Source organism: Mchenga conophoros, linkage group LG14, assembly GCF_057382185.1.
Source record: "Mchenga conophoros isolate Kocher_MC1m ecotype Shallow Benthic linkage group LG14, M_conophoros_male_GT1.1, whole genome shotgun sequence".
In the NCBI taxonomy this organism is placed as follows: Eukaryota; Metazoa; Chordata; class Actinopteri; order Cichliformes; family Cichlidae; genus Mchenga; species Mchenga conophoros.
Genome location: NC_140539.1, coordinates 9,250,127 through 9,277,833, shown reverse-complemented (window position 1 = coordinate 9,277,833; position 27,707 = coordinate 9,250,127). Strand labels below are relative to the sequence as shown.

General features: G+C 42.1%; 3 protein-coding genes across 4 annotated transcripts; 2 read left to right on the top strand and 1 right to left on the bottom strand.

The window, feature by feature from the left end:
- Positions 1 to 120: 120 nt before the first annotated feature.
- On the bottom strand, positions 121 to 14,293 carry cab39 (calcium binding protein 39). The gene is made up of 9 exons (XM_085245066.1): positions 14,086 to 14,293; positions 11,236 to 11,391; positions 10,922 to 11,086; positions 8,479 to 8,597; positions 6,667 to 6,835; positions 5,453 to 5,512; positions 4,947 to 5,012; positions 4,392 to 4,535; positions 121 to 2,378 (listed from the first exon to the last, which is right to left on the bottom strand). Exons 2-9 carry the CDS (start codon positions 11,347 to 11,349, stop codon positions 2,190 to 2,192), a joined length of 1,026 nt encoding a protein of 341 aa, XP_085101192.1. The 5' UTR covers positions 11,350 to 11,391; positions 14,086 to 14,293; the 3' UTR covers positions 121 to 2,189.
- A 3,020-nt stretch (positions 14,294 to 17,313) lies between these two features.
- Positions 17,314 to 19,198, top strand: her8.2 (hairy-related 8.2). The gene is made up of 4 exons (XM_085245067.1): positions 17,314 to 17,703; positions 17,819 to 17,914; positions 17,994 to 18,072; positions 18,494 to 19,198. The coding sequence occupies exons 1-4, from the start codon at positions 17,641 to 17,643 to the stop codon at positions 18,826 to 18,828; spliced, it is 573 nt and encodes a 190-aa protein (XP_085101193.1). The 5' UTR covers positions 17,314 to 17,640; the 3' UTR covers positions 18,829 to 19,198.
- Positions 19,199 to 23,223: 4,025 nt separating this feature from the next.
- LOC146559216 (transcription cofactor HES-6-like) lies at positions 23,224 to 26,106 on the top strand. Of its 2 annotated transcripts, XM_085245063.1 has the most exons (4): positions 23,224 to 23,579; positions 23,850 to 23,936; positions 24,047 to 24,128; positions 24,718 to 26,106. In XM_085245063.1, exons 1-4 carry the CDS (start codon positions 23,490 to 23,492, stop codon positions 25,185 to 25,187), a joined length of 729 nt encoding a protein of 242 aa, XP_085101189.1. In that variant the 5' UTR covers positions 23,224 to 23,489; the 3' UTR covers positions 25,188 to 26,106. The 2 variants fall into 2 exon arrangements, with proteins under 2 accessions (XP_085101189.1, XP_085101188.1); XM_085245062.1 differs by lacking the exon at positions 23,224 to 23,579 and having other exon boundaries at positions 23,640 to 23,936.
- The last annotated feature ends 1,601 nt before the right edge of the window (positions 26,107 to 27,707 follow it).

The following is a 27,707-nucleotide window of genomic DNA, read 5'->3' as shown; positions in this document are numbered from 1 at the left end:
TTACAAGACACTTGACTTTGTAATGCTTTTACCAAGTACCCACATGAACCTTAGAATCACAGAGCACACATACAATCAACAGCCGAGACTTTGATAGTCAGAAGGAAAGCAACAACAGGCTTTGTTTTATTCCAAATACTTTTTTTTGTTTGTTTTGTTTTTATTCCTTTATTTCGATTGTAGGGCCCAAGCCTTTGACACTTCTGAAAGCACCCACACGCTCGTTGCTGAAACTGGAGTCAAAGCCAGCGTACAGCCATGTAGCCAAGAGTTCAACTGGACATTTCAATGTTGTTAAATAGCTGGAAAAACCAATTCCAGTACAACATCTTTAGTACAGCATCATGCACAGCCAGTGGAGCAACATGCTTGTTCAATGCTCATGGAAGAACTATGGGCTTCTGGTTTCTGTCTAAATTGCTTGAATGTGTTGACCATAACACGTTGCCCGAGTTCAGTGTAAATGCAGAAAAATCTGTGGTTTCATCAGTTTTGCTCAGTACCATGAGGACAATCCAAGATGCCCAAAGTACTCTGCTACCCACAATGCTTTACGCTCACAATTGTACTGGAATTAAATCAACCCTCTGAAGAGACAGGCTCAAACACAAGGGAAAAAAAGGGTGTAGGGGGTGGGGTAAGAATGTGGAAAGATGTGCTGAGTTTCCAAAGTCCTAATGAGGTCACCCCAGAAGTACACTCACTGTGGGGCTGCACAGCACTCCAGGGCCTCATGCCAAACAGTGAGAGAGAAAGGAGGGAAAAAAAAAAAAAAAAAAAAAAAAACAAGTTAATGAAGAAACTGGGGAAATCTTCATCACCCTAACTCCAGTAAGTGATGCTGATCATCCAGTACTTCACAAAGTGCACAAACACACAGGCTTTAATGTTTCAGTAAATGCTCTGCGCCTACATCACCTCCCCCAATACATATTCAGCAGTCTGAGTCTGAAATACTCAAAAATGTAGATGGAGAATAAAAAGAAGATTAAGAGATCCAGAGCTAATACAATGACATTCCTCTGCTGGACAAATTGTTAATATCCTATAAGGTTAGCTAAACGTGAGCTGGCCCTTCAAAGTATGTACAAAGAAACCCACCAGCAATCAGCAGTAAAATGAAATGCAAAAACAATGTCACTTAACTTGTGTTGTTTTTTATGGTTTAGAAAGCAATTTGATTACAATTAACCGAAAACATTATGTTTAAGGTAATATATATAATATATATTCATGTGTCAAGGTTAAACAAAAATCTACAAAGCAAAAGAAAAGAAACAAAAAGGCATATGTACATGTTCATCCTGTCCCAGAAAACAATAAAAATGTCCATGTCTTGGGCTTCACCAGAATTATACCTTTCCTCCCTCCCTGCTTTGCGCCTGTGCTTCATGTGCCCTGTGGTGACGAAGCACACGGGAGGTAAACGGTGCGATGGCGTCTGAGAGTTCGCCCCTGTAAAACGAGCCGCTGTTGCTTTGTTGGATGAAGGCATACATGTTGCTGTGATGCACACAAATTTCAGTTTGTGGCACTGAACGTGGGTGCCGGGCTCGGCAGGCCATCACAGAGCCGACGCCGGGCACAGCAATGGATCTGTCACATTTCGAGGCATGCAACGACCACACACACACACACACACACACACACACACACACACACACACACACACACACACCAATGTTCAACTTGCTCGTACCATTTCCAAGACATACACACATTCTTGCAGCATGTGTGTATGCATGTTTTGTTTTTTTTGTAATACGCATGTTTGTGTAAACGGGTCCATTTTTGTTGCAGGAAGTCTGCCTTACTTTAAATGCACGGATATTTTCTGCCACTGTGTTTGATGGGCTGTGGGTTGTGTCAATATAATATACCGTAAATGTCTCGATGTGCAAGAAAGCAGCAGCAACTATTATTTTCTCTTTTGAGGGAAAAAGACTGAAAGGAACAAAAAGAAAAAAGTTCCGGGGTGCAGAGGAGCTGGCAACTTCCTGACGAGTTGATACGAGTAGATTTGTTCTTCTTCTTTTCTTTTTTTTTTTCTTTTTTTAATTTGTTTCTTACATTTTGTTCAGAAACCAGAACAGCAGCTGCTGATGGGGTCCATTAAGCAAATGTTGCCTGGATGATGTCCAGACATGGTCCTGGTGGCTCCCCCCCTAAACTTCTGCACGCTCTTCGCCTCAGGCCTCCTGAGGTGCAGGCTTCTTAAGATCCCTGATCTGTTTGACCAGGTAAGTCTTTTCATCGTTGAACTGTTCGTCTTCTGTCCTGTCGTTTTGGAACTTGCTCAGAAACTCGATGAGTTTGGTCTGGTTCTTCAGCAGGATGTCGAGGATGGGCTGTGTCTTGTTCGGGTTGGCCACAAACACCTGTGGAGAGAGACAGAAAGAGGGAATTTTTCATGATTTTGTTTTCTACAGAATCTGTATCTGTGGTGCTAGCAGGACCACATGTGCTCACAAGAAGAGGCTCACCAACACTTCACCAAATAACTCACTAAATAGTAACAATATATATTGCACTATTGATTATATTAGTAACCGAGTACTCTGTTATTCCATCGATTAATGAAAAATCTGATGAGAAATACTTTTGTCCTAATAATGAGCAATAATAAATATTTCAAAGAGAAAAGAGGATCTTTCAGAATAAAAAGCTCAGATTTGCCAAAAAATAAACAAAAACAACAACTAAACCCTTTGACTGTATGTAGAGGTCATATTAAAAATTTATTCTTTAAAGAAAACATTTTCTTAAATGCAAAAACATAAATATCTCAAGTAGAGTCATATGTCAGAGTTGAATAAAATTCGATGCATATACAACAAGGTAGAACAGGTGTGTGTTCATGTGTTTTCATTGTAAGCCTTTAAAGAAGAAAGTGGTGGCTGCAAGAAATGCGAGCATACCAGCATTTTGAAGTGTGCTCTGTGCTTTGATGCCAAATTCTTATACTGCTGCTATGAAAACATAAATGATAATAATAACATTAATATCAACAACCCTATCCCGGACAGGGTGAACTGTTCCCTCAATGGTCTTCTCATAGGGGTCTTCTGAATTGCTCTTTGTCTGGTCCCTCACCCAGAACCAATTTTCCATGGGAGACCCTACCAGGGGCCAAAAACAAACAAAAGGAAAAAAAAACCCTAAAAACAACATCGCCCCTGGGATCCCTGGGACACACAAACCCTTCAACCACGATAAGGTAGAGGGAATCTAAGTCTCTCCCTTAGACATAGGATGAGAAGCTCAGCCATCCGGGAGGGGCTCAGAGTAGAGCCACTGCTCCTTCACATCGAAAGGAGCCTTTTGAGGTGGTTTGGGCATCTGACAAGGATGCCCCCTGGGCGCCTCCTGGGCAAGGTTTTCCCGGCATGTCCCACCGGGAGGAGGCCCCGGGACAGACCCAGGACATACTGTAGAGATCATATCTCTAGCCTGGCCTGGGAACGCCTTGGTGTTCCAACGGACAAGCTGGAGGAGGTGGCTGGGGAGAGGGAGGTCAGGGCTGGGCTGCTGCCCCACGATCGATGTATGTATGGATGATAATAATACCAATGTGTCCAACCTAACAACCCTCAGGTCAGTGGCTCAGAGTTTTACTGGCCCATATACATTTTTATTTTATTTTTTTTTTTTAAAGCTATTTTTTCTTATTTTTAAATATTAATGTAATTTAGTGAACACTATAATTTATGTTTCATTTTCAATCTGAAAAATGTTTGAAATAAATATGATCTAGTGCATCCCATGTCCGCCATGAGACTCACCCCGTTTGCTGCATGTACGTTAAACTGTGCCTGTGTCGTCATCACTGCTGCTGTTGTGTTGTCAGTGTTTGTTTAAAACTCTGTGGGCTTAATGTTGTCAGATTTCTTTATTCACACGTTGCTCCTAAATACGTTTGTACTGCAGGTCTGTTTTTAGTCACAAATGTAGTTGAAATGCTCATGTTTACATTGTTTAACACATCGATGCGCTGCACAGCTGTGCGTTAAATGAAGCACTGAAGCAAAACATTTGTGTCAGGAATTTTTTATAATTGAATTACTCCATGAACTGGTGCAGCTCTGTCTTGAACTGCAGGCAGTGACAGTAGTCTGTGCTCTGCATTGCAGGCTCAGTGAATTCAGCGTATTGGCACATGAATCAGTTCTCTACCTGCTGCTTCTTCCACTAAGCAAAAGAAAGCAGAACAGAACTAGAAATGATCCACATGAAAAGTAGAAGAAATTAGAAGAAAGTCTGCCTGATGTCTTGAATAATTTACACAACACTATTAAATCAGGAAGTGCATTAAGCACCTTAATATTTTCTTTACCCCCCTCAAGCCTTGCCTCTTCTGTAGAAAGGACTAGCATACAGTGCTTTGATTCTACCTTAAAAACGTGGAAAGCCTCGAACTGGATGTTGCGGCTCTTGTCCCGTAGCAGGTTCATCATGAGTTTGAGATTCTCTGGCTTGCTGATGTATTTTGTCATAATGGTGAAGTTGTGCCGGTCGAGGAGCAACTCCCCCAACAACTAGAGAGAGAAAAGAAATAAAAATGTATTCCATCAGTGTATTTCTTCTACTATATTTAAATAAGTAGTCACGCTTTACTCGTTTGTATATAAATCATTAGTGATCATGAATAAGGCAATAAAAATGTGTTTGAGAATCACCAGTGGTCAAACATCTGGATTACAGATTTAGTCATCAAGTACTCAGTCTTCAGACTGAAATCGAATTAAACACTCCAAATATGAGGCCAGTGAAGGAGCCATTAAAGCTCTTTAAATAACCACATAAGTTTGTGGTCTAACCACTAGATGGCAGTCATGTTAAGAGTGATTCAGAGAAACCCAACACTAGAAACCATTTTTAAATAGCTCTCTGAATAGAGTTGCACCACTACTTGAAACCTCTTTACTGGCACAATCCTGGGCTCTTACCTTGAGGGACTGCCTTTTAGTCACGTAGTTTTCTGAGTGGAGCAGCTTCTCATATTCACTAAAGAACTAGAGCAGCAGAGAAAGAGGCAGTGAGGCAGACAAAATACAAGTGGTCAGCGAGAGAGGCAGTCATCTAAATGCTTCAAGCGGTGTTTTCACAATTACATCTGTATCTTGTATCAAAACACTGTGACAGGAAAATGAGAGCTTTTCCTCTCACGGACTGACAGCTATGTTGTGCTCCCAGCCTGCAAATTATCGCCCAAATGGCTGGTTTGATGTTGTTAGAAAAAGAGATTGCCAGCATCTTAAACCGCCTGACTAACAGAGACAGACCTAATTCACACGTAATTGGTCAAAAGAAACTGTTTTTGTTTTTTAATCTAAAGCTTATAGTTGTCTCAAACACTATCCTTGGCAGGGGTGAGGCTATATGGTTTATTTAAGAGTACATTTTTTACATATTTTGATCTAATCTAGATATTTTTAGTTAAATGTGAACTTACTCTGTCATAATGTTGTTCCAGAAACTCTGCGCTGAGTAGCTTGTGTCTTGTAAGGAGGTCCTGGAAACAGACAAAGCCAACTATCAGCGACACATTCAGACCTGACAGTTATGACTGGGTCCCATCTGTCTCCTATTTGTACAGCGCAGATACAAACCACAACCCAAAGAAATCCATTTACGTTTTGTCACTAAATGAACCACTCTGAAGCTAAAAATTAGCGAGAAAAGACATGTCAGCTCACTGTCTGATGACTGAAACTGTTCCAAGACAGCAGACAAATGCTTTATTACAATGGTTTATCAAAGTTATCTCTTGCTGGATGGAATGAACACGTTTACTGTCAAGACTAACATGCCAGTAAATGTATTCAATAAGTAAAGGTGTGAAAGTCTTTTTGAATAGCACAAGATTTAAAATAGTCAAAGAACTCCACAGTAACTACACAGCTTGTTTGGTTTCTATCAAAGCTAACAAAGGGCCGTGCACTTAAAACACTTGACTACTTGGATTTATCAGGTTTTTCCTTTCTTTTCTTTTTTTTTTTTTTAAATATGTGTCTAGAAGAAAACCCCTCTCACTCACAGCAGTAATCATCCTGCTTCAGTTCACATCGCTGTCTTGTACTTAGTGACTTTGTTGCCCGATTTAGCCATTTTCAGATACCCTTTAGTGAAGAATCCCCCCCCCCCCCCCCCAAAAAAAGAATAAAATAAAAAAAATCTCTCAGCATGACAGAGAACAGCTGTGTGTCATGCCAGGGGAATAAAGTAATAAACTTTCTGTTGCTTCTTACACTCTCTTTGAGTGATTATTTTACATGTACTACAACTTGGCCCTCGATTTGCATGCTCAAAGCTGGCACTGGCCTGTCGGCACTGGCCTGTCGTCCCCATCCTGAAAAAATACCATCTTAAACATGAGCTGCTCCAATGGGAGACTGAAGTAGCAAACTACAAGTAAGGGCTTACATAATAATATAAACAGCTATTTAAACTGTCATAAACATAAAAGCATGACCAGGTTTTCCCTTTTGAATCTAAGAGGCAGATCATGAGAGCTGAAGTGTTGAGATCTGGTTTTTAATTCAAGGCATTTGGTGACTGTGCTTTGTCAAGTCTGTTTTCTTTAAGCTGTTTAGGCAGTTACAGCTATGAGGAACCATAGATGTTTTAGAGCATTACTTCAATAGATTAACAACTTTGCTGACTTACTTTGAAAGTGGCAAATGCGTCTGAGGCGATGTCGAATGTGGACATCTCCACGTATCTGAAGAAGTCGTAGAATTGTTCTGACCACAGTGTGATTTTGGCCAGTGGCTCATGTCTGATGCACTCCCTCAGCATGATACCGCAGTTCAGTGCAATCTCTGGAGACTCATACCTGCATATAACATCAACATATGGAAAATGATTTCTCATTTTGTATTTCACATGCACGCAAACACAAGCGGTAGGAGGATGGATGGTTTCCTGAAAAACTGAAAACAAGAACACAGTGAGCTGCAAAATGTTTGGCATAATAATGGTGTACAGAACAAGAGCAGGCCGATATGACTACAAATATTTATCACGATATACATTGAAAATTTGCGATAATGATATAACTGACGATATAATTGACACTAGACAAGATACTTTACAACTCCACAACTTTATTAGTGCAAAAAAACTTTGTTGTGTAGCTGACGGACGAAAAGCTAAACCAGTTCCACATCACTGAAGTTGCAGCATTTTTACAAATCAATTCTGGTTCATCCGTTTCATTCAACAATCTGCTTTCGCCCTTCTCATTCTCCGTCGCTGGCATGCTTTTTCCGCCATGTGCATATGAAAACAAAGGCACTGCGCATGCGCGTTTTACCCATATTCTATGGCAATATTTCATTTTCTTATCGTTGCCCAACATTATACCGGTATTACCGTGAACGGTATGATATGGCCCCGCCAGTTTCACATAAAACAGACTTCCAGTGTTTAAACTGAGTGCAGCTAGCCAAAGATCCTTCAGTTTTCAGGAAAGACAAAGCAGGGATAGTGACTGAGCTGGGTGAAAGCTTATGATGTTTACACTACTGATAATGAGGATCAATTCCACTGTGCGACACACAACAAGGGAAATCCTCATTAGTCCTATCACAATGGGAGTATGCGCACAAGATGTATGTTCTTTCAGAGCACCACTTTACTGCAGACATTTAAATAGTTTCCCTTGGGATTAATTGAACAAACACAAAGAACAGAAAGCTTCAGTCACGTCAAGCTGTGCAGTACAGTAGTGCATCTATTCACCGTGCCCCTGGCACAAAATGACTGATCCTCGTGTCGTGTGCTTGGTTTTCACAAAACAGGTTTAAGAAGAGATTTTTAAATCCTTTGGAGTCGCTAGGATTTCTGCACAGGTGACTCCAAATATTCTCATATCTTCATCCAAGTCAGAAAGACAGAAACAATCTGACTAAACTGACAACATAAAACCAGTTGTGCTTCTCATGTGTTGTATAACCTCTCCACTTACCTTTTCAAACCTTCACTGAACTACTGAATCTGAGAAGCGCAGACTTCCAATTCTATCTAACTGAAACACCTGACATTTTGAGCACAGCGATTCACAAACTTATTCCAGCCTGGACTTGCATGTAGCTTGTTGTACTCTAAAAAACAAGAAAAGTGTAACTGTATATGTTACTAGTAGCTGCTCTATTACTGCAAAATTAGACAAGGTGAAGGGCAGACCAGGGGATATCTGTAAGCGTGGATGAGGTGCACAGAAACGAGCCACCTTCCACAAGGTGTAGCACTCTAGGATGCCTTATACTGGTGTTTTTATAATCTGTAGTGAACTGGACTGCTTGTTCTATTTTTACTTTTCTTATATAGGCAGCAGCTCTCATTTCCCTTTATGCTAGGAAGAAGTTACTTGGTTCCTTGGTCTTTTCAATACCAAGTACTGTTAACAACAACAATTATAATGAAATAATCATTGGGGGGGGGGGGGGCAGTATTACTCCGTGTATATGCTCTTACCCTTTAAGCAGCATGAAGAGAATATTCTGCTGGGTGCAAAGATACTCCACCGTGGGTGTCCGAGTACCAATCTGACGCCTCAGGATGTTGTTGAAAATCTGAGCCACATCTTTTTTACCCTGACAGAAAAATACCACATGAAGGCTTAGACAGAACAGAAATGCACACAATAGAGAATTTATACATGAAGTCATTTTACAACAAGCTCTCTGGGTGGAAAGCCAAGGGGCCGTTGTAAATGTAAGGTGTGGTGCTTTATTGCATAACAGCTAATGAACGGCTGGGAATCTGCTGCATTTTTAATTTTCTGCAGTGTGGCAATAAAACCTTGATGAAAGATTCGTTCTCTTGAGGTTTAAACATATTGACAGGAAACAGCACTAAACAGAGGAGCCAAAAAGAGAGACACTGTCGTATACTGGCAAAACTGAACATATAATAAAAGTGTGTAAAGTTATCAGAAATATCAAATTACTGTCACACTTTGATATTGGACTCTTGTGCTTTGCAACTGTTCACCAGGCTTTTCCTTTGAGCAAGGGGGCAGTATGAGCGAGGGTAAAAGAGGAAGGAGGATCACACAGTACAGTGAGTCACACTGTGATGGGGTGAGTCAGGGAAGCCTGCAGCAGTTACCACACACACCATGACATATTGCAGCGAGACATGAGTTTGCTCCCATATCAAAACAGGCAGGTTTGTCATTAATAGCAAGCTGTCAATCCACGTGCACTTTTTCGAAACATCCTGCTTTTTCCTTCTCATACATAGTTTAGTTCCTGCACCATTGTTTTAAAAACAAAATGCTTTAAAAAACCTTTAAAGAGAAAAACAACAGTACTTTTTTTTTTTTTTTAAACCACAGTTAAAAGGGAGTACATTTCTGCAGATTTTGCACTGCTGGTCAAACAGAACAAGAGCTTTAAAAACATCACTTTGAAATGTGGTTTGAACCATTTAATGGTGCAGGGCCCTACCAGTCTGTTCCATATCAAGGAATCTAATATTTTTAGCTTTTATTTTTAAGCGATCAATTACATATTTACAAGATGCATACTTAAATAATTTTTTTTACCCAAGTTCAGGAACCTAATTTAATTTGCAGACCCTCTTTCGTCATTTTATCCATGCATCCATTCTCTCTATTCTTATCAGGGTCATCAGGGGGCTGGACCCTACCTCAGGTATTATAGGGAAAGAGGCGGATTAAACCCTAGACAGGTTATCCTTTGACACTAACACAGAGGGCATTTTATATTTAGTTATATCATTTGCTATACTGCATTTGATTTGTGCATTTGCTACTGTGAATTAGTGGGGAAAAAAACAAAAACAAATCATCAGTGAGTGTAAAGTTACTGCAGGTCCACTGCCAACACACAATGATGACCAACAGAACACTGACATGTTAAGCATCATTTATGATCTTGCACATGTGTCTGTCTGCGTACACTTTTGTGTTTGGATGGGAGGGGTTTTCACCCATGGCAGATGCACTCCTCCTAAATCCTGACTGCGTGTTGCTGGAAGCAGATGACACATACTTCTGCCAAATGCCAATTGGTTGACAAGTAGACTGGAATAGGCATGGGAGCAACAGCAGAGTTAACCGGGAACTGCAGAACCGCAAAAAGAAATTCAAAGATAAAAAACAAAAAAAACAAATAGCATGAAAAGCACAGACAGTGCTGAAGTGACACTTTTCATAGTTCTTAACACTGTTTCACTTCAGCTCTTTGTTTATTGGAACTTCACTCTTCTGCACAGCTGGCAGACGGACAAAAGCATAAGCAAGAGTGGTCCACACAACGACTGTACAACAGAGCTCTCTGCAGGCAGATTGGACATCCCCAGAGTGCAAGCATACCACAAACGCAAGAATAATTTTTTATTTTCATTTACTGTTTCCATTTTGTGAATCAAAATAAGGCACATGTCACGACATAAAGTGATTCTTCAACTAATATTAATGTGAAGTGATTTTAAACAAATTAAAAACAACACCTGAAACAATTAGTGGATCAACAAAGTTCCTAAAATAAATAGCAAGAATGGGACAAACATTATGACTTAACACTGTTTTGCTTTCAGATCATCAATATCCATCCACTTATACTGACTGATTAATGTAGGCTTAATTCCTTGTGCTCTCTAGTTGGTTTTATTGTGCGTTCCCTTTATGTTTGCAGTGAGAAATAAAATGTATCCACACCTTTTCAAACTTTCTCACCACAATCTGAATCCTCTACATCATGTGTGCTAAGTGCTAGACCTTACATGTCACTGTAAAGCTGCTAATGGCTTCTAACTGCAGATATTTTATTAGGTTAGTGCCCCTGTAAGACGCATTCTTGCAATGCTTGCATACCTTGGATAAATTGAGACCACTGTTCAATATCTACCACTAGTTCCTGTTCTTTCAACTTCACATCAAAAGTCTCACCTCAAAGTCGATGAGCTGCAGGTCTGCTATCAGGGTGCTGAGTAATCCACTGTTGTAGAGTTCCTGGGCGAGCTGGGCCACTGCTTCTGTCTGGGGCTCTTTTTCATTAGTCCCATACAAGATCTCCTTCATGGCCACAAGACTCTTTGACACCTCCTCTGTAGCCTGAACACACAAATTAATCCAGGGCACAACATCAACATATCAGATTATCTCAAAGTTCAAACAAATTCCTTCAAACTCGTGTCACTAAGTACAGTGAACTCTCTTAGGTGACGGACACTGCACCTGACAGATGAAGAGATTCACCCTACCTTCTCTGCCTTTTTGTCCGAGATGTCGTGCTTCTCAAGCACCGTCATGCTGTCCTTAAGATTCTTGACGATGTCCGCCGGCGACTTGTGGGACTTGCCAAAGGGGAAAGGCATGGCGGAGAGTTACCACGAGTGACCAGGCAGCCGACTGTCCACCTGAGGAAAGAAATGTAAAACAAATCCACCTTTCAGATAAGACCAAGTACAATCACAGAAATGGTAAAACGAGCAGACACAAAACCCTGAACAGGAGAAGTTTGAAAGGTTAAATACCGCAGAAACAGGAAATGTATTGACTGCTGCTGCACTTACAGGTGTGCATGGTAGCAGTAAATGTATCCCTCTACTTGTTACTGTATTCAAGACAAGAAGAGATTTTTTTTTTTTATCTTATGAATTAGCGTTTTTGGCAAATGTTCATTGGATAAGCAGAAATGCTGCTCATGTCATTACTCTGGATTGAGCCTTTGATGAAGTTGTATTGTTATGCAACTTTGAGCTGAGAAGTAGAAGTTGGGTGGGGGCAGGGCAGTGGTGCACTCCATATATCCTGTAACAAACACTAACCTACGTAGTAAGTCCCAAAGAAGCTCTCAATACTAATAAAAGTCAAGCTCATGTTAGTTATAGAAATAAATTTGTGGAAATATGTTTTTTTAATGATTTGCACATATCTAGATCTGACCTTTAAAGCTTCATTTAGCAGCTGTAAAAGCTTGTGAAGTTTTTTGGTCATTATTAGTAAATGATTAACTGTGAAATGAGCTTACTATGACACAGGGCCACATAAATGAAGACACCACCTCAGACCTTTGTATGCCCGACTCCTTCAATTCAATAGCATACCTAAACAGACACTACATTGCCAAATATACTTTATCAGTTCAAATTTAGGTTTGTAAACACACCCTTTGAGTCACAAATCTATAAAACTAAATCCTCAAACGATACCAAAAAACAAACACTAAAGACCCTAGAAAGGCCACGGGTGATGCAATCGACTGATGTCACCATCTCATATCTCACTGCTGCTCCTGTTTAACTGTGTGACTTAACAAGGACCCCTTTCTACAAAATTCTCCGACCCACCCAACAACCCTAAGTTCACAGGGCAGGGCAAAAGTCAAAGTTTCATGAACAGTCACGAAGAGGCAACACCAGGCCAGTAAACTGTAATCCCATTCTCATGATCAGGTTAGCTGGAGGAAAAATAGAAAGCGTGCTGCCCTTTTAGGACATATTTCCACTTGATGTTTGGTGAATTTAGTGACCTAAAGGTACAAATCTGGCACTGCCACAAACCTGTTTTCCAGCCAGGATCCTCTAAACTGTGCACACAAACCCTGGAGTTGTCACACACTTCCTCTTATATCTTGGCAGGGAGTCCACATTTAGAAAGCAATGCTGGAGCCAGGAATATAAAACCGAGCAGCAACCAAAGTGGGGTGGCAGGCTGCTGCTGTTGCCCACCATTCATATATGATGTGTCATGTGTGACAGAGCTGAAACAGGAGAGCCTTATGTTCCCAAGCGGATGGTTTTTGCTTGCTCACAGCTTCGTTAACGTACACAGGCTTCAGCTTCGCCAGGTGGCCACATGCGTCTTTCGCGCAGGCTAATGCTCGTTAATGTAGGCAGCAGAAGCGCCTCTCTGCTCCTGACCTGATACAGTACCAGTGACGCAAATAGGAGGGAAATACATATGGTGCGTTCAAAATCGGTAGATCACATCTAACCCACAATGACTCCGGTACTAATCAGGAGTCCGAGTAAAATTGTGCCAACCTGACGTCTGTACAACCTGTCCTAACACAGACAAAAAAAAAAAAAAGACAAAAAGAAAATCCAAACCCGCTCGACCTCTCTTTGGGTAAATTAGCCTAGAAATACTTGTCGTGGCAAGTGACAGTGAATCCTGTCCTATAAGTACCTACCAGAACTCAAACAATACAGTGCCATAGAACAGCTCAACGTTAACCTCACCATCTCTCTCAGTCCAGACAGCAGCGGGTGCCCTGCTACCATCTGAAGGTAAGCTAGCAACCGCTACTCGCTGCTAGCAAGTGCTAGTCAAGTCCCCTGATTTATTTAAAACATTTTCCAAGCGATATATAAAATATATATATATATATTATACACATCAACACATCTATTTAATGAAAGTATTACCACTCGTACAACTTAAAAGCTAATTGCAAACCTACGGCCCAATAAGCTGTGCAACATAAACCTGACAGTGAGCACCGCCCATCTCTGTTATCCATGCCTGGTTTGTGATGGTGTGAAGTCTGCCAACTTTGCGCAATGTTAACAAAATGGATACTGAATAACATGGAGTCTAGCAAACAAAGGAGCGTTTACCGCAAAGCTGGAACAATATGCCACTTAGCTTTCTTTCATTTCTGCAGGACAGCGAACTTTATTTGTTTGCAAGGTAGCGTGGCCTATAGTTTTTCAATCACAGTCCACCAAACAACCGTGCTACTGTTGGCTGGCTTATGGAAGTGTGTATATGACTGTGTGTGTGCTGTCGACACACGGGAGGCCTCGGCAGGCCCACTGCTTACAAGCATTTTCCAGCTGCTAAACCTTCATTTACAGCTGCTAGGAGTTGTGGCAATATATTACCAACTCACTAGCTATCATAAGGTAAAAGTGGCTACGTTAATTAGCTAACTCGGCCTAACGTTAGCCAGGCCTGACTGAGGCTCCTCGCGTTAGTGCTTTGAAAACCATGCCTGGCTTTAGCAACTATCAGCAGCAGGCTAGGTTCAGCTAAACAGTTTCCACTTGCTCAGAAAGCTATGCCTGCAAACCACAATTCATAGGATAATATTCACAACACAATACCTTGCAAACGGCGTTTTCACTCGTTTCTCCCGGTTTGTCAAGACAGTAAAAGGCAATCCAGGTGCTCCTCGGACCAAAAACCGCTTTGTTTTCCTTGCTCGTGTCGCCTCCCCTTGTTTGTACTGTTGTTAATTGTGCAGCCCCTGTTTCCTCCTAGTGCTTTCTCTGAGCCCGACTGGTAATGTTAGCAGAGAGCGGCTGTCACTGCAGTGTCGTCTAGCGCCTCCGGTGGTCGCCTCGTGCAACAACAGTGGGGGTTACACTGCAGGGACATGCGAGATCACCGCATGAGGGCGCGCTTGCTCCATAGACAGATCATGGGACCTATAAGATGAATTAGGTAGAACCCCAAGCGACAATCTGCCTGCAAATAAATGTACGTATGAGGTGTCTTAAAAGCTTAAAAGCACTTCCTTTAGCAACAACAACCTTTCACTTGCACTGAACCATATGATCCCACTTCTACAGTTTCCCTGCAACCGTCCAGTGTGCAATATGAATACTAGCATCGGTCACAATCTGTACATGCACTAAACTTCAATAGAAATGTGTCTTCTTGCCTATAAATATCTTCATGTCCTCTGATCAGTAATAAAACGTTCAAGATATTTTACTTTATTACAAACTTTAGGATTATTGACTTAAAATCAGGAAATTTGAAATATTTGTCTTCCTTTTATAACTATTTCAGTGTACAGAGAGCATATGTGGAACGAAATCTTAGCACCCCATTTAAGGTTAGAAACCAAGGCCTTTTAGGATGCAGTTAGCATAAATCTGGAGTACACTGTATCAAATGTCACCTGAAGGAAATATTGTACTTACAGGTTATGATTTGAACTCAAAGCATTATTATTTCATCCAGTTTTGACAAATGAAATGATGTACATTAACACATTTGAAATAAGTCTACATTTTGCTTGAAATAACTCAGCCTTTTCCTTGAATTGTCTACATTTTGCTTGAAATAAAACTGAACTTTGTTTGAAATGGGTTTTTTTTAAGTTGTGTGGTAAGCTCTCTCTATTAGCACAAACTCTTCCTTAACTCTAAACAAAACAAATATTGGATGCATTGCATCCTTCCAAATTTCTAAATTAATTAGTTGTACTTCAAGTTGTTTTCTAAGTGATGATGCAGTGTATTGCCAACAGCCAGAGTATTTTAAAGCCTCTTGTATAGGAAAAATGTTTTGTTAATGCACAATACACAAAACCATTAACTCCTTAGATATTAAGTTAAGAATGTGCAGGCAGTGGCTTGGGAAACAGACAGCTGTGATTCACTTTAATAACCAAAGCCTCAGGTGAGAGCTAACAGAAGCAGGAAGAGGCTTTAATTTTATAGCTGTCTGTTTAGCTGCATGAAGTGGAGTTTAGCAGCTGTTAGCTCCAAACTCTGTTTTTCATCTAAAGGTGTAGTAAGGGTTCACCTAGAGCTGAAAGTTACATGTTGGGGGATAAGACAGAAGGAGAAGGCTGGTTTCTAAACAAGAGAAGCCTCAGGTGGAGGATAGTGGTGGGATATGGCTGACTATCAAAAAGTAATTGCAGCAAATATGGCCCCCTCATAAAGCATTATCTGCTTTTGCTGGCAAACTTCTAACGAAAAATGAAACCTTGTTTCATCATTTCATCAAATGTTCATCATAATCATCAGATTTGATCTTAACCCATAAACAGTTAACTGAGTAAAGTCAATTGCAACGTAAAATTCAAAGCAACTACATCACCCAGATGGTTTGAGATACCCACTCCCCAAAGCGAACACTGATGGGATTGGCAGTCCTGCATGTCAAGCCCTTGCATACAGGTAACATACCTGGTGTATTTGTGCAGTCTGTTATACTGTAACAATTCAGATCCTCTGTGTTATTGATTCCATTAGAATTCAGAATTCAGTAGTACTGACATTACACTCGCTGACCATGCTGGTGCAGGGTCAGATTTCAGAACTGCTTTAAATCTGCAGAGTTTCCATTCCACTACAACCCAGAGGTGCACTAGTGGATTGAGATCTCAGAGATTCAGAGATTCACTTTCACATAATTTTTTAAACAACTGGTTATTGGAGTTAATGTTGCCTTGGTACTACTCAAAGCTATCTGGCCATTTTCCTCTGACCTCTGGCATCAAAAAATAATTTTCTCAGAGAGAACTGCAACTCACTGAAAGTTTTCTTTTTTCAGAAAACTTTTTTCCCTTTTTCTCTGCAAACTGTAGAGATGGATGTACGAGGAAATCCTAGTAGATCAGCAGTTTCTAAGATACTCTGACTTGTCTCTCTCTGTAGCTCATGAGCTGTTTCGGGGCCTATTTTGTCTTTGTTTTTGCCACTGTCTGCCACTGAACACTGGAAAAAGATGGATCAGTAAAATCAAAACTCTATTACAAACACTTTTGTTATAGTAGTGCGACAACAGCCCCACAGTGGCTTCAAAAACCCACTCCCTTTAAAAATACAGACGCCTACTTAACGCTTCTCTGAGGGATTGATGTATTTGGATTGGTTGCTATGTGTTACACCTGGCCTCGTCACCGGCTATCTACTGGTCACTTGCCAAAGGCCGAGCCTCCTCCTCGTCCTCCTCTGGTCGGGCCCTGTGTGAAGGTTATTACTCACTTCATGCTGATTAAGTTTGGGTGAATAGCGCTCTTTGTCCGACCTCGATTCCCACGACCCGGCATTCGCCTGGCAGTCGCGTGGCTCTGAAACAAGGGCTCCCACTTTAGGGGACCCAAAAGGTAGGAGGACGGGGAGGGAGCGAGAGAGGGTTGAAGGGGGAGGGGGTATCTGGTCAATCTGACATCTGCTCGTAAACAGTTAACAGCAGATGTCTCACATTTTAAAAACACCGAATGTGATCAAAGCAGGCTAAATACACAGCGTGTCCCCCCCCCCCCCCCCCCCCCCTCTTCTGCGCTTCCACGAAGGTACAACCTCTCCCAGTGCAACCAGCTTCTGTTAAAGTAATTCAGGGGTTTTAAAGGATATGATTATGAACTATAACAGGTGACAGAAATATATTCTCAGGTGATTTGTCAGCCTTTTTGTGTCGTCCCGTGAGCTCTGAGGAAATAGGTTTGGTCTTTTTTTGCAGGTGTAATGTTGCCCTTGAATAGAATAGACGTGGGGGTCCCGGGAGTAAAGCACGGTAATTGCACACTCTTGTTCATGCCTGGGAGAAGAGGAAACTGCAGTTTTTTGGTGTTGTTGTCGGGTGAAGAGGGGGGAAGGGGGGTGTAGCGCAATGGTTTCAGGCTGGACATCTGTCGCTTGTGAGCTTTTTTTTTTTTTTTCTAGGCCGGGTCTCTCAGTTATTCAATGGAGCCAGTGACCTGTCAGTCTTGACTGATGGGACCCCGTGTGTGGGAAAATCCCGCAGCCAAAGAGTTGGCGCATTCACATGCTAATTGCGCCCTATAAATAAGAGGGTCGCGCCGCGCCGAGGACCCTAGAGACGAACTGAGATTCAGAGGAGAAGGGACAAAAAAGCGCGCACACAAACACACACATATACACATACACACACCATCACACACCACAGGTTAAAACATGACTGCTTCATCCATGGCGCACAACCTGGGGAAACATCCTAGCGCAAAGGAGGAAAGAAAGGTACTGGACATACTGAAGCCGGGTTTCTTTTTGACCAATTTTTTAAATGAATCCAGCATAGTGCCTCTCCATCTTGTTTTTGCTGCTCTTACCTGATTTGGTTACTTTTTTACAGCTCAGAAAGCCGCTCATTGAGAGAAAGCGGCGGGAGAGGATAAACAACTGTTTGGATCAGCTCAAAGAAACCGTGATCGGAGCGTTCAGGCTGGACGTGAGTATTGTCCTTACGTGTCTCTTCTGAGCAAACAGCGAGGGCTCAATAATAACTGAGGTTTCTCCTCTCTCGACAGCAATCCAAACTGGAGAAAGCGGATATTTTGGAGATGACGGTGAAACATCTGCAGAACATCCAGAACAACAAAGTTAACGGTAAGGAGCCGGGCACTTGATTGATTACGATATTACGAGCTTTGTTACTGCTGTTATTCATCGTAATAAAATAGATTTATATCTCCGTTTTTTTAAATTTGGTTAGGCGTAATAAACCGATAACGCGTGAGAATGAAAATCCACTGACCCATTTGGCATTAGGCAGCAGGGGGCAGCATCAGCACATATCATGGCATATGTTGGAGGTCTGACAATGTTTTCACTGGGTGGTGGTTAGAGCAACGTGGTATGTGGAGCTGCTGGATGGGCGAAAGTGGAAAAATTAGAAAATGATGGCTGTCTGAGGTGCTGAGCCATGGATGGAAATGTCATTGCAGCCAACCGGTTATACTGGTTGTGCTGTTTCCTGTTACCACCGGGGTTCGCTGTGACACATGTATCTTTTTCTCTCTTCATTCAGACCCCACGTTAGGCCTTGAGGCCCAGCAGAGATACAGCACGGGCTACATCCAGTGCATGCACGAGGTTCACAACATGCTCCTGACCTGTGATTGGATGGACAAAACTCTGGGCTCCCGTCTTCTCAACCACCTCCTCAAGTCTCTGCCTAGGTCCACCGATGAGCACCCCCTCACCCTGCCCACACCCAGACTCGATGCTGCTCTTCCAGCCACCCAAGTCGTCCCAGGGTCCCCCCTCAGAGTAGAGCAGTTCCAGAGAGAGGCTGGACCTCAGGAAAGGCCAGCACTCCACAGTTCCCACCTGGGGACACTTGAGATGTGGAGGCCCTGGTGAACTGCTGGATTGATGATCTTGGTTGTCCATTCCGTTAGACCATCCTTTGTTATGTATCTTATAGATATGCTGCTCAGAAGACAAACATGTGGGGCGGTTTTTGTTCCAGTGATTATTATTGTAGGTGTGCTATAATGATTCTATACAGACCTTTTCTCAGTACTTCCCTTCAGAAGTTGACCTCTTGTAGCCTGCATTATAGAAGGCTCTTATTAATCTTTCGTGTATTTATTGTATTAACAGCTTTATTTATTGTTATTATAAGGCATGACTTTGCTTCTTAGACCACCTGCTTGGCCTTTGCATAGATTCCTCCTTTGCTGTACTATTAACCTAAACATTATTAATAATAAAACTTATTTTGCACTCACTCAGATTGTATGATCTTTGCAGGTGCTCTTTTCTGTTGGATCTTGACAGGAGTACTTTAAGGTCTAAGAGGCCTACAAGTGTTTATTGTAATATGATGTTACAGTAATATGGATTAAGATTTTTAGGGATTATACAGCATTCGACTGTGACAGGTTCCAGCCCTCTTGTGGCCCTGGATGCGATAAACTAGGAAAATGGATTCATGGATGGACTATTGTCATGTAATGGACATGAAACAAGTCAAATAAGTGCTAAACTCAACTGCCTAATCGAAACGTGTCAAAGTCAGAAAGAAAACACTTAAGTACTACATAGACTCATATCCTTATGCTCAGTTGTAGTTTAGCTGATTAAGCAGAACAGAGAAGCAGCTAATATTTGGACCTTTCATAAAGGGGTGAGAACAGATGTCAAAATTTCATTTCCACTACCCCAGTAAGCTAATATGTCTAACATGAACACCCTGGGACCAACAAATCTACAAACCGGATATCATAAAATCTGGCATGCTGCATAAAATGTAAATAAAAATAGAATGCAGTGATCTGCCCCCTAATCTTATTCACAATAGAGCTTAGAAAATATATCAAATGCTTAAACAGAGAAATTTTATCGACAAATATTAACTTGTTTTGAACTTTATGACAGTCATCTTTAAAAAAAGGGTAAAGTAAAAAAGAAAAGTAAGTGGCACTAACACTAAAGAGCTGGAAAAACATGTGAAATCATTAGGTTAGCGGGCCAGTAACATGACTGGGTAGAAAAAGAGCATCTTTGAGAGGCAGAGTTCCACCAATCTGTAAAAACTGCCTCTGCATATCGGGGAACATTTTCAGAGTTCTTGAATATAAAATTGCAATCATTTCAAATATGTAATGATCTACATCTACATCATGTCATGAAGAGAATGTGTAGAAATGTGCGCATTAGACAAGGCCCAAAATCAATACTGGATCTTCAGGCCCTCATAAAGCATAGCATTAAATCATGGAAATAAGTGCAAGGGCCTTAGAAAACTTCCAGGAATTACTATCTATGAGTAAAATTCACAGTGCCATCCACAAATTCAGGTTAAAGCTCTATGGTGCAAAAGAGAAGCCATTCCTGATCATGATCAGAAAACTCTGCCATCTTCTCTGAGCCAAGGTTTATCTAAAATCCACCGAGGTAAAGTAGAAAACTGTTCTGTGATCAAACAAATAAAAATCTCAAATTCTTGTGTCATCTGGACTAAAGAGGAGACGGACCATCCAGCTTGTTGTCAGTTTTCAGTTCAAAATCTCTGATGGTATGGAAGTGCATTAGGTGGATGACAAACTTGCACATCTCAAGTTATATACAGATTTTAGAGCAACACATGCTCTCATCCAGATACCCTCTTTTTCCTGATAGGCTGTTCATTTTTCAGCAAGAGAACGCTAAACCGCAACTGCACTTATTACAACAGCAAGTCAAGGGGATGAGCAGACATTTGAAGCATGATAAAAGGGAAAAAATGATGACAAATAAGACCCTGGACTGCAGTTAGAATCGGACAAGAATGAGATATTTCTCTCCCAAAAGTCCCACAGCTGCCTTTCCTCAGTTCCCAGATGCTTACAGACTGTTGTTAAAAGCAGAGGGATGCTACACAGTAGTAAACATGATTCCGTCCCAACATTTCTACATAATGTTGCATCAAATTGAAAACAAGCTTTTCTTTTTTTTTTCTCTTAAAATTGTACATTTTCTCAGTTTAAATATTGGATATGATTTTTAGATTCTTTTGTGAATCAAATGTGAGTTTATGAGATTCGCAAATCATTGCATGCTGTTTTTATTTACATTTTATACAGCATGCCAATAGACAACATGAGCTAACATGAGCTAAAACAACTTTGTGAGTAATATATATTAGAGCTGAGCTTCTTTTGCTCAACCCTAATATATATATTTGCACTGACTATAACTACAGTCAGTGCACCCAAATCATAACACAACCGTTTCCTGTCTCACCTCTAATTGTGCAAAGCAGATTCCAGTATGCAACTCAAATTCTGCTGAGGTATCCCCCCCCCACCCCCTCATATAAGACATTTCTAATAGGTCATGGCAATAAAAGAAGTGTGAAAAGAGAGTCATTTTTAATGTTTCTTTATTAGAACTGCTTCCAATGAAACCTCTTTGCAGAAGGTCTGTGGATTATTCTGAGATGGAGGAAGCTGCTCGACATATTTGTTCCATTTGACTTTATCCGGATACACCTGAACTCTGTATGTTTGTGGAAAACAACTCAGTCATAACGATTGTTTCTTTATGATTTGATGATTTGGGAGGATATGACATATAGATAAGTACCCACCAACACTTATCACTTGTGTGCAGGTTTGTCTGGCTAGCACGATTTGTAATTATAAATGATGCCAGCATTGTATAGTGCGTATGTGAGATGAGAGGACAAGCTTATTTATGCTTCACGCTATGTCGCCAAGCTTGATTAGCTTCGTTCCGAGTTCGCTACATTACAATAAGGGAAGCAGATAAATACAGTGAGGATCTAAACGAGTTGTGTGTGTGTGTGTGTGTGTGGGGGGGGGGGGGGGTTGCCATCTGGAAGCAAAACAAACGTGTCAGAGATGGCTCATACATTCACGTTTTAATAAAGATGCAATTCATTATAAGCTTCTGAGAAGTGCAAACGTGCGAGTGTCCCATTCCCCAGCTATTATAGTCCCTGTGATTGGCCGCCACATGGAGCCAGGCGGCTGGTCTGAAGAGAGAGGGAGAGAGGGAGACAGAAAGGGGGACGCCTGGTCCCTCGGCGGAGCTCGCCAACAAAAGCGAGCCGAGACAGCTGCTCTCTCCACAGTCCACACCATTAAAGCTCTCTGGAACAAGAGATCTGGGGGTGGCGAGGTGCCAAAAAAAACCCCTTCACTTCAAAGGTCTGAAGGGCTTCATTCATTCGGGGCACGGGGCTTCAGTCTTAGCGGAAATGCTGCTGCGCAATTATGGAAACAGCGCGTAAAACACGAACTTAGCACGCAGCCCTGCATTTACCTGGAAGCTTTCACAGATGCACGCTGACCCAGCCACTCTGCTCTGCTGTGAGGGTGATCTGAATAAAAATGACGTAAACAAAACATGTAATAACCAGGCCAGAGGATTCTCTCAATGCGCCATATGCACGCTCACCAGCAAAGCACCCCAACGAATTCCAGGCGAATTAAATCATCAAACTTGGTATTATGAGAACAGCTTTTGACTTATTCACAGTTGTGCAAATGTGTATATTGCAGTGTGTTTGAACACACATAAAAAAGAGAGAAAAAAAAAGTCGTCCACGTTGCACAGCAGCCAATGTGAGAATGCAGTTGCGCACAAATCAGAAGTCACAACAACAACGGGGAGAACAAACGAGGCGCAGGCCAACACCTGTCGCTTTCTTTGGAGAAGGGCCCTTAATTCCCCGAACTGATTTAGTTTTGGCCGAGGGGCCGCCAGCAGCAGCAGCTGCCAACTGAAGGCATCGCGTTACATCCGCCAAACAGACGGGTAAATCTGCTGAGGCTCGGACACAGAAGCCAGCAAAGAGGAAAAGAGGTCGGGCAGAAAAGAGACGGGGGCAGGGTTTAAATGCCTCGATGTGGTGTAGGTGCAGCGTCGTGCTGCAATCATTTTGGTTGGGCTGGTTTGAATAAGTAACTGACTGGTTTATATTTGACAGCCTGAAGAATTTCATTTTTGTCTTGAGTTAAACATATATTTGAGGCTTCTTCTAACATATGAACAGTCAAACAAAAACGAAAATAAAAACAAACAGCACTATTCTAACACTGTACTCTGTGTCTCTGTGCTGATTCGTTTTGTGCAGATGAATTATAAGTGCGAGCAGTTCACTGAAACTAACTGAAAGGGGGACAAAAAACGAACGTTCGTTCCCCTAACCCAAAAAATTGTCTGATTAAAGCCAGTCCAGCTCCTCGGGGCGCAGACCTGGGCTGACCGCAGACAAAGGGGGAGAGCGCTCATTGGCTCCGACCGTGTGCGCTCTGTTGTTCCCCAGCGAGAGCAGCACAGCCCCTATTCACATGTTAATAAGCCCCTATAAATACTAACAACAGCCACTCAGCGCCAGCAGCACGTCTGACTAGGATTACACAATAAACAGAGGGCGCCTCGCCTCGCCTACGAGTTTGTCGATTTTTTTTCTGCCTCTAACCGGTTCCGTTTGCCAGCTGCCCCTCGAAGACCACTCAGGAGGTACGAGCAGCGGTGGGAGAAGCCACAGTAACGGCGATCCAACCAACATGGCCCCCTCGGCTCGGCCAAACGGCCTCGGACTTGATGTGAAAGATGAAGATGAGTCCTACTGCGGGATACAGAAAGCGGATAGAAAGGTGGGGGACCGGTGGAGGCACTGTCCAGAGACACTTGGCAGTGACGCACTTGTCACGCCGCTTTAACGCTGCGTGTGCACAGTTATGAGGCAGGGATGGTTAGTTTGAGAGGAACCCCTCAATGATTCAAAGTTAGTTACATGCTTTAGTGAGAGAAGAATGACGCTGGGTTGCCTTTGCGCACCAACCGCGGACAGGTGGACGCTTATGACTTTGAATGGTGCTTCTTTCCTCATGTCACTGAAGTGTTTTCTTTCTGTGCTCCCGCAGACTAGGAAACCTCTGGTGGAGAAGAAGAGGCGAGCTCGCATCAACGAGAGTTTGCAGGAGCTGCGGACTTTGCTGGCAGACACAGACGTGAGTACGGAGCGCACACAGCTCCTGCACTGGAGTTTCACTTTTGCTCTGCGCCACAATGAAGGCGTAAACTGTGGCCTTGGTGGTGCTCATCTGGTTTCTTTCCTCAGTTTCATTCCAAGATGGAGAACGCAGAGGTGCTGGAGCTGACCGTGAAAAAGGTGGAGGACATACTGAAGAACCGGAAACAAGGTGTGCCCAAATTTATCCAGCCCGTGTAACTATAAAAGAGTAAAGATCTGTTTTGTTGAGTGCTCAGAGTGCCAAATAATAAAACGCTTGAGTATTGCATTATCGATAGAATTACTCTCATTATTATTGCAAGACAGGGGTACATTTTCACCCTGCTCTAATAAAAGAGCATGTGAAGAGTCAGGAAATGCTTGATTTAAAAATATAAACAGTGATGAGCAAACAAGAGCTCAGTGGGGTCTTTTAAATTACAATTTCCGTGTGTTTTATACCATTAACTCTCATCTAAATATCTTATACAGTATTTTACAAGAAAAAAAACACTTTTTCCGCAGAATGGTCACCATCGGAGGTTTGTATCAACATGCTTATATGTAGAGCTAGAGCAATTTGCAATTATCTTATAAGAGGAAGTGATATTTTATCACATAAAAGGCTGAAAAGTAACATTTTTAGCTGTTAAGTAATTGTAGTGTAGTGAAGGAGAAACATTTAGCTGTCACGTGTCTGCAGTCAATAAAGTAGGAGTTCTTCAGTCTTGTATTATCAATGCTTTGGATGCTGAGCAGTCGTGTCTCTCCTCTCACAGAGGCAGAGACACTAAACCGAGAAGCCAACGAGCGGTTTGCAGCTGGTTACATCCAGTGCATGCACGAGGTCCACATGTTTGTGTCCAGCTGTCCTGGGATAGATGCGACGGTGGCGGCTGAGCTCCTCAACCATCTCCTGGAGTGCATGCCCCTGAATGAGGACCACCTGCAGGACATGCTGACGGATCTAATCACGGACACTTCTGAGGGCAGCAGCAGCAGCACTTGGCATGGAGGCAGCGAGGCACTCTGCGCTTCTCTCACTTCTCCTGGTGAACGGAGTTTCTCCTGCGGGTCATCTTCTGCCCTCTCCCCAGCCCCTTCCTCCATGTCCAGTGAAGACTTGTGCTCTGACCTGGATGAGACTGACAGTGATCACAACCAGAGCTCTACAGAGGGCATGGAGAACAGGGAGCCTCCCAGTATGCCCACCATGACCTACCCCTGGTCTATGTGGAGACCTTGGTAGAGTAGTGGTGGGAGTTTGGATGGAATACAGTTGGGATGTGTTGAAAGGGGGATTATGGGCTTTCATTTTTATGGTGTGACACAGCACGTCCCACTGAAAGAGAAAATTCCACCCTACAATACAAGAGGATTTTGTGGCTGTACCAGTTTTGGCCTCCTATAAGACCGGTTAAGAAGGCTGACTACATGCATGGATTTTTTTTCTTAGGCCTCCTGAACTCATGGCACTGATGTCCAATAATTAAAGTCTGTTCTCTTGAGACCAATTTAGGCACCAACAAAAGCCTCAGCTGATCACTCTGCAGTGATTCTGAATACCGGCGTGCAGATGGATTTTCTTCACAGTCACTACTGAATTCAAGTTTACAGAGATTTCCCCCAATTCTGGGAAATGTTTGGAATCAGAAAATGTAAGAGAACATTTCATCAGAAGTCCTTCCTGGAGTACTTTGGACATTTATATATATTTCAAATTAAAAGTGGATTCTCCTTTATGCCATCAGAGGGATCTGCTACGCTTTCAGCTGGAGGCTCAGAAAAATAGCCCTCCTGTTCTTTTCAGTAGTAACACCCTGGCTTTGAGTCCTCTTGTGACTTGTCTTTACACCTGGAGAAACAAAAAGCAATCCCTCTCAACACCCAACAAAGCACAGAAAAGGCAACAGTGCAGGACTCTCCCTCTTGTTTGGTCTATACTTCAGTGTAAATAGGATTTGTACAAGGAGAAAAGCTCTTTCTAGAAACTGAGAAGTCGGGCGATGCCCCAATTAATATAAATATTTCTATTGCATTTCAGAGGTTCCTTTAGTTTATCGGACCAGTAGTTCCTTTAAGAATGACCATTTTATGTTGTAAAGCTGTTTAGAAATGTCTTGCGAATAAAATGTCTGAATTTTTCTAAATAAAATAACTGAAAACTTCTTTGTCTGACGTGACTCCAGCTTTGGAATAGAAGAGAGAAACTGGGTCAACGTGTTTGTGTCTGAAAATACTGATAAAGCAAACCGTTTCTGAAAACAACAGCAACCCAAACACTTGAATAAGTAGCCCAGTGCATTCAAAAGGAAAAGTATGTCCTTCACTTAAACTTTCATTGATTCATACAGTGCGTGCATGCGCGCGCGTAAAGCAGTCGCACCTCTCCGAAAGTGTCTTCGCTCTCACCTCTGTCACAATGACCGTGTTAACAAATGCGTGTTAGATCCTGTCTGGACCAGTCACCCAGACGCACCGTCGGAGGTCCTCACAAAGGGGCAACTCCCCTCATCCCTCCTATAATCGCATGCAGTAAGAGTCGGGTGTTGTGCCAGAAAGTGATTTCCGGTATTTGCCAAAGATTTCCCCCATTTAAACAGCTATAAATGACTTGCTGGCGCATAATCTGTCAAACATATCTGTCATCACACCAACAACAAGTCATTCTGAGCCACAATCAGCTGAAATCCATTTTTGGCAAAGTGATGTTTATATATCCTTTATTTATACTGCTAAAAAGTCTCGTTGACATTAAAATGCCTTTTTTTAACGAGTGATCTGGCCGAAAGGGCAGCGGAAATTATAAACAAATATAACACAAGACTTCTATAAAGATATTTTCGACTGGAATGATTATAGTGTAGGTATACTTACGCAGAGCCATAAAGATACTTGCACCTGTTTCTACTCGTAAAAGTAAATAACATGTCATATTTCACAACCATTAGGTTACAGCTAATAACCTAGGTGGGGGAACCGCACGTTGAGCACGTTGTTCACTGTCTGATGATCCTGGATTACTGGAGGAGGAGGCAGGCCAATTATCAACCCCCGGTGGAGTATGGGGGCTTGGAGGCTCTGGGTGTGAGCGTCGGAGGAAACATATGCGAAGAGGAGCTGATCAAAGCTTTGAGCCACTGTTTGACAGCGGAGCGTCAAAGTATGTGGAGGTTTGGGGGGGGGGGGGGGGGGGGGGTACTAAAATGGTCCAAGTGCATGCTGAGATTCTTCACCAGGGCACAGCACACACACATATACACTTGCAGGGATATCTGTGTGAGGACATCTTTTGACATAGTGCACTCCTTTCCCCAGTCGTTGCAAATGCCATAGTCTAACCCTAAAGCCTCCTAACTCTGAAAGAGGAGGTGTGGAACAGGAAAATGATCTAACAATGTTATGATCTAAAGGTTGAAATGAAACAAATGAATCACACTAGAATCAAACTCAGACAACTACACTTGTGCTAGTTTCACTCCCCTTTGTCTGGTATTTCTGTTCCTCTCAGTATTATTTTGTGTGAACTAACAGATTCAATGAAAACATGATGAGGGAGGTCAAATTATTTTTAAAATAAGGAAAATTTGGAGCAGGCCGTTTCATCAGCTAGCTAGCACAAAAATGGCTTTAAGATAGTCAATATACAGAAAATGTTTCTGTGCTTGTGACTTATGTTTAATAGCTCAAAACCTGGGATGTTATGATAAATCCAGTGCCTGTCTAATGTAGGACTGTTAGCCAGTCATATCTGGTTTCAGACAGTTAA